This window comes from Theileria annulata, chromosome 1, assembly GCF_000003225.4.
Source record: "Theileria annulata chromosome 1, complete sequence, *** SEQUENCING IN PROGRESS ***".
In the NCBI taxonomy this organism is placed as follows: Eukaryota; Apicomplexa; class Aconoidasida; order Piroplasmida; family Theileriidae; genus Theileria; species Theileria annulata.
In genome coordinates this window covers 713,661-729,524 of record NC_011129.2, presented here as the reverse complement: position 1 = coordinate 729,524, position 15,864 = coordinate 713,661, and the positions used below count along the sequence as shown (strand labels likewise).

The following is a 15,864-nucleotide window of genomic DNA, read 5'->3' as shown; positions in this document are numbered from 1 at the left end:
ACAAAATTAAGATTCTCTATCGCAAGTGTTTATAATTTCTATGTTTAATTTAAAAGTATGAAACTTTTTCTTGAAAAGGACACATATACATCTATGTGTAGAATGGTACATTATGTCGACAGATGTAGATAAACCGTCCGAAAATTCACTCAAGTTAAACACAAAAGATGTGTCTATAGAGGATTCCTCAACAATATTTGAAAAACTGGACAAACTATTCACTACATTTAAAAATAAGAAATACTACAGAAAATATAAACCAAAGTCACAACTAATAACAATCCCAAAGTTTTATTATAAATTTAAAAACTGTTACAAGTCTATAGATTTTAACGACATTCCATATAGTCCATCAACAAGTAGGTTAGAATATAACTTTCTTGATATTTTCTTCAACCTGGTAAGGAAAGGGTTTGGAATATCACAGATTGTAGGATCTAGCGGATCCGGAAAGACTTCAATTTGTCTGAGAATAGCGGAAAACTTTCCAGGAATTGCGTTGTATCTGGATACAGGCGGTTCAATAGATCCCATAACATCTCCACATACGCATAAATTCATCCCACTCAGACTGTATACGTGTGAAGAACTGTTGCTGTTTTTGAACCATTTTGAGTCGAGCTTGTCAGAAGACAAGGAGTTATCGGAACGCCTTAAAATAAAGGCGAGATCAGTTGAGATGTTAATAGTGGATTCACTGTGGATAATAGACCAACTAGATAAGTTTCAACAGCAGATTTTCCTGTATAATTTGTCCTCAGTGCTCAAGAGGATTTCGTTCAATTATGATATATGTATAATAGTGTGTATAAACAGCACAGTTAAATCAAATACTTTGAAACCAATAGTGAAATCAGAATTAAAAGGGTTAATTAAAGAAACAGTGTCAAGTTTCCAGACGACAAAACAGCCCAGGAATATTTATGTAAAATGGAATTGTAACTGTAACGCACAGTTTCTGTTATCATACAAAACATTGAATTTCAGACCGAGTAACCTTTCAATAGAAGATAGCGAGTATCCACTGTTTTACAGGATAATCCAAATCAACTCTGGAACATCCAGCATGAAATTTAGATTCATAATCAATAATGAAAATATATCGCTAGAAGAATATTTACACTAGTTTCATAAATAAATGGATTTATCAACAATCAAAAACAAGAGAGTTCATTCTCCTAGGAAACTAAACGAAATCTACACGTACCATCCCTCAGACGAGTTGCCATGGAGACCACCTGAAGTTGATCAGTTTAGAAATTTTCTAATTAGCTCAAAAACAAGGTCAACTAGAGATTCAAGTACAGGTATAAACTAATTATTATGATAATTTACAGGGTATATAAATTTATGTATAATTAGAGGACAGACAGGAAGTGGGAAGATGACGACAATAAGAAAACTGTGTAATGATTTGAGAATAAGATTAATAGAGTATGACCCATTTAACGTAGTTCCAAATACGCAAGTTGAGTTTGATTACACAATTGATAGTGTGATAAGGTTCCTACAAAGTTCACTGTCCAGGAGATGTTTGAGGACTACAGCACCAGAAAAGATTACTACGAACGAGAAAATATTAGTTGGATCAAGGAAAATTAAGAGAATTAAGTCTGAAGTTAGTAAATATGATGGATCAGGTGCAGGTGGATTAACAGGAACTATGAATTCAGGAGGTCCAGAAGAAGGCCAGCTAGTATTAATTTCAGATTTGCCAAGAGGAATTCTGAATTGCAAATACTCAAATCTATACCCATTACAAAGTTTACTAAGGGAAGTAGTGATATCAGATACGATGTACCCACTAGTGATTGTGACATCAAACTCAAATGAAGACTATTTAATTCTTAGGCGAATAATGCCGCCAAATTATTTAAAAAAGTCAAGGTGCCTATTAATTAACATTAAGGAAGTCACAAGAGCTAAAATGACGTCATTGCTAAATGTAACCAAGAAGAACAAGCTACTTAACTATTTGATGGACTCGTCAGGAGGAGATATTCGCTACGTCATAAATAATATGCGTTTTTATCAGTGCGATCCTAATTTGGATATAGATTTCGAATGTGATTCCAAAGAAGAAACAATTAAAGATTATATATTGGAAAGAAATAACCTCAACAACTTTGACTTGTTGGGGAAAATTCTGTATAATAAGCGGATTCCGGCAGTGTTGAAAGTAAAAAACGAGACTCCAGAAGAGGAATTGACTGGAGATTTCAAGTTTTTAGAGTGTTTTAGCCTCTCAAGACCCATAAATATCCAGTCATCTCAGTCTTATGAGACCATTAATATGACATCGACTCCTGTAAAGAGAAAGGAATGCTCTCCGCGTAATAGTCAGTCGGCTGTAAGTAGAATAAATAGTAGCAGAGAAAGACAGAACCCAGATTCCATACCAGTGATAGTTAAAATGTTTGGACTTGTAAGTGAGTTTGATTTTACGAGACCAGTGTCGTACACAAGGTGGCCGGTATTGACTCCCGAACCAGACGTAATTAGGTTTAGGCAGACTTCGGATAAAATGATACCTAAGCTAACAAGGCCAGTCTTGTATTATAGTCCTGAAAAAATGGTAGACTCTATTAAATCAGACTCAAACTACTTTGCAAACTCGATTTTTGATAACTATTCAGACCTCTACGGGCACATTGACGACTGTGCATCAATGCTTAAGCATTTTGTAATTGCTGATGTTTACCAGTCAAACCCCAAGAACATAAACGACTCTGATGTTTCTAGGATATTTTTGGCGATTTGCATAAGAGCGGCGGCTGACAGTAACATATATGGCTTCGAAAGTCATAAGCAAAAGTTCCACACATTCATCACACACAAGTCAAAATCAGAGTATATCAGAGCAATGTTTCAGGATCTTAGGTCAGAATCGATAGGAGGAGACGGCAGTAAGCTCTATTCTAAGGATGTTCTGTTTACTGAAATAATACCTGCACTTTCAGTGGCGACGGTGAGCCAAAACGAGTCAAGTGAAGACGTAACACAAACATTATCGATAGATGAGGACTATAACATAAATGACGTGATGGATAAGGTTGAGAAGATTCTGGAAGGAAGGCAGGAGACGGTACATAAGCTAAAAACACTTGAACAGGAGACAATTTTCACGCCAAAATTTAATGAAATTTTACAGGAAATCACAAACCACTACTATTCATGGGATAAACACTCACAGGAATCTATATAAACCTAATGTGAAGAGAATTATGTTATTTAAGTATATGAATATTATGCAACATTTGTACGCCTTAGTTTGAGCTTAATTTTGTGTTAAAATTGTAGAAAACGGGTGGATCATCCCTCAATAAATATATCGAATCTTTATTAGTAAGAATTAAACTAGAAAAGGTGTGATTTGGTCTGTTTTTTGGTTAATTTTATATTTCCTAGTGTCCCCATACGCTCAATTTTGCCTTCTATAGTACATGGGAGTATAGTATTTTTAATGTTGTATATAAATTATAAAAAATCTTGTAGGATTTATTTTTATACTTGTATGATAGATCTTGGCATTAAATAAGTAAAAGAGAGTACACAATACACATGTTTTTGTTCCGGCAAACATGAAATAAATCATTAAATAATGTACGAAGAAGATTTTGAAGGAGGTGATGCAGGAGCTTCACATACTGTCCCAGTCCAGGCTGGAGCTATTAAAAAAAACTCTTTTGTTATGATCAAAGGACACCCTTGCAAGGTTGTGGAATACTCAACCTCAAAAACAGGAAAACATGGTCATGCTAAAGCAAACATAACAGGCATTGATATCTTCACAGGTAAAAAATATGAAGATATATGTCCTACTTCACATAACATGGATGTTCCTCACGTCAAGAGGACTGAAATCCAGCTCATCGGAATTGAGGATGACGGATTCGTCACACTCTTGAACCAAGACGGCTCCTGCAAAACAGACCTTCAGCTTACCAAGGATTCTGAGGGGAATTATGACGAGGTCGCAAAGCAAATCCAGACACTGTACGAATCCGGAAAGGAAGTCCTAGTAACAGTACTTTCAGCCTGCGGACAGGAAAAAATTGTAGGATGTAAAGAATTAACTTAATATATTAAAATGCTTATTACAACATTAATCTTCTAGATTTAAACACTATACATATTTACCTATTCCACAATGTCTAGAGTTTTTACTATTATTTTATATATTTTTAATTTTTCAACCTTCCTTAATTTCTAAGTTAAAATATCACTAGATGTGGAATCCTATCCGCACATCACATAGATTTTATTAACCCCAAATCTTAATAATTTGTATACTATAAATATAATGGTGGACAATAATACTGCTGATCCTGTTTCTGTAGCAGTTGCTGAACTGGTTGGAATGGCAGATATGCTTCGAAGGTTAATTTCTCAAATACTCTGGATTTTTACCTAGATTTACCTATAATTTCGATTTACCCACAAATATTTATTGATTTTATAGGATGAGGGATTCTTGTTGGAACAAATGTATTTCTTCTGTTCGTAATCCACATCTAGATGTTGGAGAAATTAGCTGTACTGACCGCTGTGTAAATAAGGTTCCTTATAATTGATTAGCTGTTCTTTAGTACCTTGACATTCACACTCAAGTAGGACTTCAGCTTCAAAAAACTTCACAAAACTTACAACAACAGTTATAATCTTCCTTTAATGTTCTGTTTCGTTTATAATAAATCGTTATTTTATTATCATACAGTATATATTACCTACTATACAATATACACAATGTGTATATGTAGTGTAGTATACATACACTATGTATATAAAATGATATGTAAAGGAATGTGTGTACAAAATTATAATAGTTTAATAATATACATGTGGTTTATATACCACTAAAAGATTTGTGAACCCAGAATCTGAGTCTATCACAAATCCCGTTGAAGGAAAGATCAGGCCTAACATCGATGTGCACACCCAGTTTATTAGGATCATCAGTAGAGCCTTCATAAAATTCCAAAATGTATCTAAAAAATATATAATTATAAACGTAAAATTAATTGAAAAATATTTGAATAGGTGATATTAAGGACAAACCTTCTGCGATTGCCACACCTATCAACAGTCCAGTCGTGCCTGTCAAATGGTAATTTGTAACCAGATATATAATTTAAAATTGATTTAAAAGTATGTTTATCCTTATTTCCAACGAAATGAACGAGAACTGGATTTTTGCAAGTTTCTTTGTGAACTGATTCATATTCCATAACACGTTCCCATGCCTTTTCATTAACCAAGTTGTGAATTTCAACTATTGTGGGAATCAAATTAGAGTCAACATTGTGACCCTTATTTAGGGTTGATTTGTAGAATTGCTGTTGTGAAGGATAAGACCAAAGAGAATCTCTGGAAGGAATAGAAGATTTTGACCTCTTTGAGCATAGCTTAGAAAGTGCAACAGGATCCGGTGAAATTCTTGGACCAATATGATTTTTGGAAGAACAATACGACCCGGTATCATTTGATGAGGGGCAGCTCATATTTATTAAAATACATTATAAAAAAATACAACAAAACATACACAATGGTTAAAGTAATAAAAAATACAAAAAATTTATAGAATTAAAATCTAAATTAATAAAAAATATTAAAATGTAAAAACGATGAATAAAAGCGAGAATAAGTTCAAAAATTAAAAGAAACTTATTATCATCAATATTGGGAAAATATTAATTAAAATATTATATATTTTTAATTATTTTATTTTTAATTATTTTTGTTTTATTATAAAAAATTAATATTTTTATATTTTCATTAGTTTAAGTATCGCATTATTACATATTATTTTATGATTTTAAATGATATCAAAACATTTGACAATATTTTTAATCCTTCCAGTTTCTAACTCTAAATTTGCATTTAAATCATTTAAAGCATAACAATTCTTTCATTTGAATCAGTAAAATAAAATGATTAAATTGACTAAAAAGGATTCTAAACTTAAAAAATCTACCAAGAACAAATCCAATCAAGTTAAATCAACTAAGAAAACAAGGTCTAAGAAGATAATTAAAGTATATGACCCGAAGCCTAAGATTAAAAAGGGATTGAAATCCTATGCATTTGTGAACTTGCGTAGGATTCCTGTTCCACCTAACCGAATGACTCCTTTACAGAATAACTGGGAAAATATAGTGAGAACTGTTGTGGAACGACTAGAGTTACAAATACGTATGTGTACAAAGACTAAGTGCGTTGAGGTCAGACCTTCCCGTGAGGGTATGGACTTGTCTCTTCTTCAGAAGGCTCAGGATTATATAAGAGCATTCATGTTGGGATTTGAACTAAAGGATGCTGAAGCAATACTAAGGCTGGAGGATATATTCATAGAAAGCTTTGAGATAAATGATGTTAAAAGGCTCCACGGAGATCACCTGTCCAGGTGTATTGGAAGGATTTCAGGGAAGGATGGAAGAACTAAACATGCAATTGAGAATATGACGAAGACTAGAGTTATACTAGCCAATAATAAGATACACATAATGGGAAGTTTCAATAGCATTAAACTTGCTAGGCACTCAATTTGTAGCCTAATACTGGGAAGTCAACCAGGGAAAGTATACAACAATTTATGTAATTCAGCAAAAAGACTAAGAGAAAGGATTTAGAAATTATTAATTTGATTGTTAATATGTTATTAAATTATTTTAAGTATATACATATTTAATAAAATAACATGGGATAAGATCAGTTTAGTTTATAGGAATGTGGCAATTGGTATACACATCAGTATATATAAATGTAGTGTAATAATTAGTATAATTAATTTTTATGACTAATTAGTGTTAAGGTAAATTTTGACTCTTATTAAACCTAATACCCCATCCACAAATGAATCATATAGTATTTGATAGAAAAATCGAATTATAATTATTAATATATGCTCAATTTATTTAATAAATTGATTGCAAGTTCAGGTTATATTAAAACACATTTCCGTTTTAATTATAACTCTCTATAGATCCAAAAATATATACAGAATTCTACACAAAAGTTACAATATATTTAAGGTAAAACATATTCAAGCAAGATTATCACAATTATTTTATCAGATTCTATAAGTATATTTTGATAACTCTGTATTTTAATTATAAATTGCTAGTTCAATATGATATTATTAAAAATTATTATTAAAATTATTTATTTAGTTATTCTTGTTATTAAATTTCTATTATGTTTTAGATGGAAAAGGAATCTAAGCTAGTTCCATTTTTGTTTCTTCTTTCGTTCAACGCGCTTCAGTTTTCAACATACGTTTTAAAGTTACCACCGCTATTTCTTCTCAGCAAGGGTTTTCTAGGACTTGTGTTTTTGGGCGGATTTTTAAGGCTCGTTAGGGGAGATAGGTCATCAAAGCTACGGGAACGTTTTCATACTGACCTGTTCACTTCTGACACAGTGGACAGGGTAGTCAAGTTTCTTTCAAGGAAAGTCAATCTTGTATTTGTTCAAACGAAGTCCGTTGTGCTTTGGGACGACCCTGTGAAGTCTTTGTACTCTCTAGTAGTCTTGTATCTACTAAGTGAGCTTCTTAAAGTCGTACCCTCGGTTCTTGTCGTTTTTGTTCTCGTTTGGGTATTCTTTTTATACTTTTACATGAACGAGTTCTTGAGAAAGAATGTCTACACTCACTTCGAGCCTTATGTAAAAGAGTTTGTAAATTTCATGTATAAAATGTACAACAGCGTGCCAAGGCTGAATGAAAACAAATTACTGTAACTCACACTAAAAATCAACCAACTTCATATTTTATATTTAAATGTATACAAATTAAATATATTTACTATATTGTGAATAAGGTTAATAATATATGTAAAGTGTTACTAATTAATTGAATATATTATTAAAATTTAATGTAAACACACTAAAATTTGGATAGAGAAACATTTAAATAAGGAATGAGAATTAAAAGAATAGTTAGGCTGTACATTCAATATTTAAAAATGGGTACTAGAGATAATAAGGAGAAAAGGTATATACTGGAAAACCATAGATGAAGAAAAATGAGTAAAAGAAGATAAAGCTTATGGATCTACAAATAAAAGTAATAAATAAAAGTGGGATGGGAAATCTTTAAAATTGATAAGACGGTATGGTATTAATAGATTTGTGAAAACAGAAAAGGGAAATAATAAACAAATTAACGCTCAAAAATAAAAAATAAACAAGGATTTATATTGTAAAAGGACTGGAATGACATAAGTAGAAATTTGAGAAACTCAATGTACTATCAATGAGGCAATTGTGGTGAAAAAATGCTAAACAAATTCGTTTGAAAAATTAGTCTATCCGTCTTTATTTTATTAAATATTTATTAAAGTCTCTTAAATTCATTTTGTTTAACATGTTTTAAGTCATAATTAGGCATGTACTTTATATTTTAATATGACTAGGGAGATATTTTAATTTTTGTCATTCAACATTTGAAAACAAGTTAATATTTGATAATTTACTATTTGAAGTATCTAATTTCTAATTTTTAACTGAACTTTAAATACTCACTTCATAACATAATAATTCATTCGGTATTTTCAGTCGAAGTCTATTTTAAAAATATTTTTAACTAACAGTTGATCTTAGTGGAAAGTTTGACATCAAATGGATTAAAATAATTGGAATTGTACTCAAGTAATATACCCTCTGGATGACGGCTTCAATTCCAATATCTTCTTCTTTTGACCCTGATAGAAACGAACCCTTTAAGTGTCATAAGTTTAAGAGGCGTTGCCCAATTAACTACTTTTACATTCCCATCGAATGTCCTCATATGTTGAAATGTCTTGATGGTCGATGTCCACTATCTCACAGCACTTATGAAGTTATTTTTCACCCTATTTTACATAAGACAAAGAGGTGTACCCTGGCCTTCAAGAACAAATGCAAGCTTGAGAAGAAGTGCGCCTTTTACCACGGTGAAAATGACAGACTGAGTTCTTACCTGTCATGGCTAGTTTGGGAGAAACACTGGGGAATGAACTCAGAAAACGTTATACCAATTCTTCAAAAGTTTGGCCTGTCGAGCAGACTAATATCCAAATTTGTGCTCATGATTAACATAAGAAGTAGTCAGAAATCAGTCCTATCATTGAATTCAGATGTTACAGACTATATAAAGGTTCTTGAGGATGAATTAAACGATTTGATATCAACATGTAAAAGTACATTGGACAACCAGAATAACCACAGTTATGAATCCATTGTAATATGATAATATTTGAAATGATAATATTTGAAAGGAAAAGTAAATTAGAGGCCATTTAACTTTATTTTAAACATTTTAAAAGGAAATAAACTAATAATTTGAATTTTGTATTAATATAATATTTTAAGTCAATGATACAAGTATATATACACACTTAGATTTAGGACAATTAATATTTATGGTATATATTGGTAAATTTCTTGATAAATGTTTATGAAAACTTGCAGTTAGTGTAGTTTGGAATTGTAGTGTAGAAATACAATTATTTACATAATTTTTTAATAATGCAACAATGTGTTAAATCACGCCCATTTATTATTAAGTATTTATTATAAAACATTTGAATCATGGATGATTTTAACTATGGATTCCCTCCGCCGCCTTCATTCTACACCAACTACTCCCTCAAGTGTACAGACCCTGACGATTCATTGGAATCTAAGTTAAATTCAATCAAGGATGAGATTAAGGAGGCTGAGGGTTTGGTTTTTGACTATAAAAAGCTTAAATGCTTCCAGGGTCCTTTACCGCCATTCCCACCCAACGAATCCTGGTATTCGTTCGGAAATTCAGAAAAGGTTAGACTAATTTTCATGTATTTACACGTAGTTTCATGAAGAAGAACACACATTGGATTCTGAAACCCTTATACGTCCTGAACCAGGAGTTGTTGACCTCCGTGAACACTTCAGGGTTCTCTACGGTGATTTTACTAACTCACTTTTTACATACCTTGATCTTGTAAAGAATGTAAGATTACTAATAGATATTAGAAATTATCTTAAAATTTCGTAATTTTGTTAAATTGTGAATTATCTCAAACATGTTCCTTTGTCTTATCTATTGTGTAATTAAAGTGATTACACATTTTTAGATGAATAAGGACTCAGTATCTGAGATTAAGAAATTCATGAAGGTATGGTCAGATTTTTAATAATGTTCAGCTATACATAAACTTGCAATATATTCTCTCAAATTTGTGGAAAAGATACTGTGAGGATGAAGTCGTGGGAATGCTGAAGTAAGAGTATTAATTCACATATGATCTAGGGAACAGCTTAAAAGGAGGAGAAAGTTTATAGATAGCATGAAAATGTAGGTTTTAGCTTTAAAACATTTATAGAGTGCTGTTTCAAGCTTCAAACCTGGTCAAAAAGGCAGCATGACATATAGTAAATGTAGTAAAAATTATTTTAATTTAAATGTCTTTAATTCTTGTAATGTTTTTAAATCCTGCTCAATATATTCATTAGTAAACTGTACCAGAGATTCGGCTTCATCCTAAATAATAAATTTATGTGTGGTGGTTTGGAAAACTAACTTCCATGGGTTCGTAGGAGTCAAGTTCAACCTCTTCAGGAGGGTCAAAGGTAACGTCGTACAGGTACTGGAACCGCTTTTTAATTTCACTAGAGTCACTGATTGGAAGATCAATAAGCCTAAAGCATTTTAGTGGATCATCCCTTGGAACTTTAAGAGCACCCTTAGTGTCACTGGACCATTTCCAGTTCTTAACCTGCTCCATCCACTTCTCCTAAATCATAGTTTTGGAATCAGTAGTAACTTACCTTTGATTCAGGTGATAGTCTAGCCTTCAACTTGTTCTCAATCCAGGTTGAATTCCATCCCTTGACCTTCTGAGGTATAGGTGCCGGCGTATTATTAGGGGTAGCGTACCTGAAATAACAATTAATTGGCTTACACATAAATGAATAAATATATTGTGTGAAAAATACTTTGGGATCCAGTCGCATTTCTTGGGGTAGTTCTCAATGTAGTAAATCAGTTTCCTCAAAGCAGACTGCGTTATAACAAGTTGTCTGTACTTTAAAAGGTTATAAACATTAACTCCCTGATGAAATTATATGTAACCGTAACATACATACCTCTACTGTTTCTCTACGTACTGAAGGAATGTTGGCTGTTGACCACCTGAAGTTCTCGTTAGAGTCACTCAAACCCTCGAAAACAAGTAAAGCTGAGTTACATCGATCACCTTTTAAAACATAGTTAATAAAAAATTACTTACCAAGGATTCTCCTCAAATTTTGAACTGCGTATTTAGTCTTGTGAGATGCCATAAGGAAAGAGTCAACCACCTGAATCTGGGACTGTGCAAATTTGGCTGATAGCATAATCTTCAGTCCAGTGTAAAGCGCTAAAAATCTAATTAAAAACACTAGTTTACTTCTTCTTTGTATCTTGGTCCTGTTATCCTTTGGACGAAGTGGATGTGCAAACACTCCAACATACTTCCCAGGTGACTTCTTCCAGCCTATTCTGGCCTTGCCGGACTTCTGTTGTTTTCTCCATTTTTTTGTACTACCTGGCCACTAAATTATAATGAAAATTTTGTATATATGTATAGGTAAATTTGATTGGATAAAACACATACCTCCCACTTGTACAGCTGCATATCCTCAGAATAACCCGCCTTTGCTCTTCTGTAAAACTGATAACATCTGTGCAGTATATCCGGTCTGATTGGTAGTCCAAAAATATCATTTGGTACTCTGAGGTATCTGATCGCCTCCTTCACATCCTTGCGATCGTAGTACTCGAAGACATAAACTGGCAGCTCCAAAACGCTGTTAAACCCAACGGCTAAAAACAGTATATTAATCTATGCTTACCTGGAAATGACCAGTAATTTCTGGTAAGTGTAGCTACATCTATTATTTCCCCAGGCCGTCGAACCACTTCAGGGTCATGAATTGACGGTACTGAAGGTATATTAGAAGTCTAAAAATTATTAATAAAACGAATAAATTGATGTTTTAATGTTGTTTGTTAATAGATATGGAAGTATAAATGAATAATATTGAATTAGATGAGTATTTAAAATAGTACGTGTGTAGGGGATGTTTGACTTGAAATTAAACGCCTTGTAAACAGGATGAAGCGGTCAAAAAAATTAAAATTATTAACTTTTAAGGTTCTTATCCTTAAATTTTGGAAAAACTGAATTGGAAAATTGTACATATATAAAGGAATCTAACAAAATTAATAAGGAAACTAAAGTCATAGAATACTGAAAATTATTAAAGAATATTACATAGAAATGAATTTTTTAAAAGTTGGTCAAATAATAAATAAAATTAAACATAATTAAATATAATTAAATATAAAATAATATAACGTAAATGTATGGTTGTAATATATATTTAAAATGATGTAAAAATTGAGAGAAATCCCAACAGATCAAAATTTAATCAATAAAGACAAGTTTAATAAAAGGGTAAACGAATTAAGTTAACCCTTGTAAACAAGGTTGATTCTTGATACGATGTGCATTACTACTACGACTCCCATGTAGATCAATGCCAATAGAAGAACTGACTGTTGGTCCCTAAAAATAGAATTAAACAATAAAAAATTACATTTCTAATCCGGTGGTGGTTAATCCGTAGTACTTTTGGAAGCCTGAGTTTGGAGGCAGGTTAGACCTGGGACCACTAGATTCATTATTATTTCTTCTCCTAAAATAAATTATAATAGAAATTAAAGAGGATTATATAATTAATACCTGGTGGAAACTCGTTGGCCACCCACCATGGTAGATTGAGCAGGCTGTTTTGAAGACTAAAAACAAATTAATTTATATTAATAAATAAATTAAAGGATAAATAATTTATTATATCTGATTTTATTATTAGAAATAATGATCATAAAATATAGAAGTATTTGTGGTTATGTTAATATATGAAAAATTACCATTTCGATAGATATAAATTTGATATAAATTTATTTATTTGATTAATAAATATAATTTTAAATAGATCAACAAATGGATTTAAGTTATGTAAGGTTCAAAACAAAAAATAAATTCAGTGATGTACCTGACAACTTATGATGCTAATATTGTAAAATTAAAAAAATATATTTACAAATAATTCTAAAATATTCTTTTGATTAGTTGAATACATTATGATTCAGTTTTCACATTCTTATAACAAATTTACCTACTTCTATTTTCCATCCACTCCGATTCATTAATAATATTAATTAATTAATTAATATATAAAAATACACCTATTTAACAGCTTCACTGGCTTTTATTTATATGCATATATTACATTTTATATAAGTAGTATCTATGTTGTTTTTCTTCATTACTCGATCACATGACATTACACATCACATCGTGTTTATTAAGATTAATTTCACAACCACATAATTACCACAAAATATTCTAACTCCTCATTCATTTTTATTAATTTGTTCAAAATAGAATAAAGGTTATATCTACGGAATATTGAAATATTTTTTCTTCCTTCAAACACTGGTGTTTGTGGTAAGAATATTGAAACGACAAAATTCTTTTAAGATCTGAATCTTAGTGGTATTATAATCATTTTATTAGTAGAATAGAGATTGTAGTAACCCCGTATTTGGTTTTTATTGGATTACTAATAATTAACGGTAAAAGCTATAGTTGAATGAATATGTAGTGGAGATTGAAAATAATTTAAAGTTAAATGATATTGTTTAATATATATACTCATAATAAATAAGAATTTGAAGTTTGAATTGTGGAATTTCGTGTATATTGAGAGATAATAACTATTCATTCCAGGAGGAATAAAAGGTTGGGATGATATATTAATTGGAAAATTGATAAAGAAAACAAAACAGTGATGGGTAAGTTGAAAGAAAATGAGATAGATAATATGGAGAAAATATTGTTAATTAGTGCGTGAAGTAGAAATTCATTATTTAAATGTACATTAATATGTAGGGATTGTAACACCATTATAAGGGAAGAGTATACTAAAGTTCGAAACATTAAATATAAGGCTGCAGATATGTGGTCTTTTAACATTGGTTTTTGAAAATTGTTTTCTTGTGTATTTCTTTCATATTATAACTTGTTCTGTGTATAGGGTGTATGACATGGATGTGTCAAATAAGTCTGGATTCTTAACTCTGCTCAGGAATTAGTGGAATATTATATAGTCCGTTTCTGCAAAATTTTAATTTTGTTGGATTATCTCCATTTGGTTTATTAATTGTACTGATTTGTGAGATATCCTATTTCTTGGTTTATCAAACTTATCTTGTCATTACTCCCATAAATATGTTTCAAACGTTAGTTTTAGGATTTTAATATCGACAAAATTATTTTGGATCAATTATTATTAACTTATAAGATTTTACAGGTGATTGTGTCGAAACGGACATTAACACTTCATATATAAGTCTTTTGTGTCTATTCAATCTCTTAACTATTCAAGAATAGCCTAAACGTTTAGAAATCCAATAGGATTTAATGTTATTTTTGTCCTTTTTTTGATTTGTTCTGATTTGGACTGAAAAGGTCTCAATTCAGGTTGTTCAAATTCTCTAAGATTTTACTGTTTTATTGAACAGAAATATTATTTAATTATTAAAATTACTCCATTCCCGACGTGTTGAACATAATATTGTCGGTTTTTGCACATTGCACTATACGAATCAGTTCTGTGATACTCACATTAGAAAACTAAATTTAGCAGCTCAGAATAATTTAAATCATTTATTGGGTTTATTAAATATATGAATTTGAGATAAAATAAATGATAATTATATACAAATAACACAACAGCCGTTGATTCTCATTTTAATACACTACCCTCGACATTGATTATTTTCCCACTATTTCTCTAAATTTATATGAGTCAATTTTTGCCAGTTAGTAAGGGATTTAATCCGCGCAAATCTCACCCTTTTTCATCCAACAGATTCAAGCGCCGGTGCCCCTCACAATACTTCTACATACCAATTGAGTGTCCATTAGGCAGAAATTGCGAAGATGGTCTATGTGCTCTGTCTCATAGCAAACTTGAAGTGATATTTCACCCAGTGCTCCACAGAACTAAAAGATGTGGGATGGCCGTGTTAAATATATGCGTTTTTTCTCAAAGATGTGCCTTCTTCCACAATTCTAGAGAAAGAATCTCATCACATCTTGTCTGGCTAAATTGGCACTGGAATTGGTCTCTGTGGGATAGTGATCCGAAATCTTTTTCTCAGAGATTCAACCTAGATATAGATATATCAAATAAATTTTTCATAATGTTACAAAATAGAATACAATTACACTACATATTAAATAAACAAGAAAACAGTCAGAACAACCAGCTAAACCATGAGGGTAGTGACACTTACTACCCTACCTATGTCAAAGAGGCCATAGCATACAATGCCGGAGATGATGCAAAGATGATGAATTTAGAAAAGAGGTTGGATGCGATCTTGGAATTATGCACAACTCCCGAGACAACAGCTAGTTCTTTGACTCCGAAAATAAAACAATATTTGGAACTAACACCTTACAACAATGAAATGCAAAACAGCAACCACAATGATTTTGAATTCTATAATGACAATTTAAATCAATTAATAAAGTAGAACTGCTCTCTGAATCTTTTAAAAAAATGACTATACTTATTATGATTAGATCACCATACCACTATACGTTCACTACGTATATTATACACCATAACCTAACATGATTTATACATTGCAGTTTACTAAGTTTATCCTATAGTACTTTGTACTATCACTTAATGTATTCTTTATTCATTGTTTACACTTTATTTTAACACATTTTACCCCTACTATACCTCCTTTTTCATGCTTTTTTGACCATGTATATTTCA

General features: G+C 31.3%; 10 protein-coding genes across 10 annotated transcripts, besides 5 other annotated features; 7 read left to right on the top strand and 3 right to left on the bottom strand.

Moving 5' to 3' along the window:
• Positions 1–112: 112 nt before the first annotated feature.
• On the top strand, positions 113–3,205 carry TA06200 (uncharacterized protein; the record flags this gene model as incomplete). Its single annotated transcript, XM_948798.1, has 3 exons — positions 113–1,026; positions 1,183–1,307; positions 1,338–3,205. The coding sequence occupies 3 exons, from the start codon at positions 113–115 to the stop codon at positions 3,203–3,205; spliced, it is 2,907 nt and encodes a 968-aa protein (XP_953891.1).
• A 396-nt stretch (positions 3,206–3,601) lies between these two features.
• TA06205 (eukaryotic translation initiation factor (eIF5A)) lies at positions 3,602–4,081 on the top strand (the record flags this gene model as incomplete). Its single annotated transcript, XM_948797.1, has 1 exon — positions 3,602–4,081. The coding sequence occupies one exon, from the start codon at positions 3,602–3,604 to the stop codon at positions 4,079–4,081; it is 480 nt and encodes a 159-aa protein (XP_953890.1).
• Positions 4,082–4,846: 765 nt separating this feature from the next.
• TA06210 (cytochrome C1 heme lyase, putative) lies at positions 4,847–5,501 on the bottom strand (the record flags this gene model as incomplete). The annotated part of the gene is made up of 2 exons (XM_948796.1): positions 4,847–4,988; positions 5,059–5,501. The coding sequence occupies 2 exons, from the start codon at positions 5,499–5,501 to the stop codon at positions 4,847–4,849; spliced, it is 585 nt and encodes a 194-aa protein (XP_953889.1).
• A 318-nt stretch (positions 5,502–5,819) lies between these two features.
• TA06215 (uncharacterized protein) lies at positions 5,820–6,629 on the top strand (the record flags this gene model as incomplete). Its single annotated transcript, XM_948795.1, has 2 exons — positions 5,820–5,858; positions 5,952–6,629. 2 exons carry the CDS (start codon positions 5,820–5,822, stop codon positions 6,627–6,629), a joined length of 717 nt encoding a protein of 238 aa, XP_953888.1.
• Positions 6,630–7,203: 574 nt separating this feature from the next.
• Positions 7,204–7,263: a sequence feature (Signal peptide predicted for TA06220 by SignalP 2.0 HMM (Signal peptide probability 0.655, signal anchor probability 0.233) with cleavage site probability 0.142 between residues 20 and 21).
• TA06220 (uncharacterized protein) lies at positions 7,204–7,740 on the top strand (the record flags this gene model as incomplete). Its single annotated transcript, XM_948794.1, has 1 exon — positions 7,204–7,740. The coding sequence occupies one exon, from the start codon at positions 7,204–7,206 to the stop codon at positions 7,738–7,740; it is 537 nt and encodes a 178-aa protein (XP_953887.1).
• Positions 7,222–7,281: a sequence feature (3 probable transmembrane helices predicted for TA06220 by TMHMM2.0 at aa 7-26, 31-53 and 116-138).
• Positions 7,294–7,362: a sequence feature (3 probable transmembrane helices predicted for TA06220 by TMHMM2.0 at aa 7-26, 31-53 and 116-138).
• Positions 7,549–7,617: a sequence feature (3 probable transmembrane helices predicted for TA06220 by TMHMM2.0 at aa 7-26, 31-53 and 116-138).
• Positions 7,741–8,665: 925 nt separating the features above from the next.
• Positions 8,666–9,229, top strand: TA06225 (uncharacterized protein; the record flags this gene model as incomplete). Its single annotated transcript, XM_948793.1, has 1 exon — positions 8,666–9,229. One exon carries the CDS (start codon positions 8,666–8,668, stop codon positions 9,227–9,229), a length of 564 nt encoding a protein of 187 aa, XP_953886.1.
• Positions 9,230–9,570: 341 nt separating this feature from the next.
• On the top strand, positions 9,571–10,018 carry TA06230 (uncharacterized protein; the record flags this gene model as incomplete). The annotated part of the gene is made up of 2 exons (XM_948792.1): positions 9,571–9,801; positions 9,833–10,018. The coding sequence occupies 2 exons, from the start codon at positions 9,571–9,573 to the stop codon at positions 10,016–10,018; spliced, it is 417 nt and encodes a 138-aa protein (XP_953885.1).
• A 393-nt stretch (positions 10,019–10,411) lies between these two features.
• Positions 10,412–12,205, bottom strand: TA06235 (uncharacterized protein; the record flags this gene model as incomplete). Its single annotated transcript, XM_948791.1, has 9 exons — positions 10,412–10,504; positions 10,545–10,757; positions 10,792–10,900; positions 10,960–11,075; positions 11,110–11,219; positions 11,253–11,556; positions 11,619–11,827; positions 11,857–11,965; positions 12,074–12,205. 9 exons carry the CDS (start codon positions 12,203–12,205, stop codon positions 10,412–10,414), a joined length of 1,395 nt encoding a protein of 464 aa, XP_953884.1.
• Positions 12,206–12,475: 270 nt separating this feature from the next.
• TA06240 (protein-transport (SEC61), beta subunit) lies at positions 12,476–12,778 on the bottom strand (the record flags this gene model as incomplete). The annotated part of the gene is made up of 3 exons (XM_948790.1): positions 12,476–12,572; positions 12,604–12,702; positions 12,750–12,778. 3 exons carry the CDS (start codon positions 12,776–12,778, stop codon positions 12,476–12,478), a joined length of 225 nt encoding a protein of 74 aa, XP_953883.1.
• Positions 12,503–12,562: a sequence feature (1 probable transmembrane helix predicted for TA06240 by TMHMM2.0 at aa 47-66).
• A 2,097-nt stretch (positions 12,779–14,875) lies between the features above and the next one.
• Positions 14,876–15,613, top strand: TA06245 (uncharacterized protein; the record flags this gene model as incomplete). Its single annotated transcript, XM_948789.1, has 1 exon — positions 14,876–15,613. One exon carries the CDS (start codon positions 14,876–14,878, stop codon positions 15,611–15,613), a length of 738 nt encoding a protein of 245 aa, XP_953882.1.
• Positions 15,614–15,864: the final 251 nt, after the last annotated feature.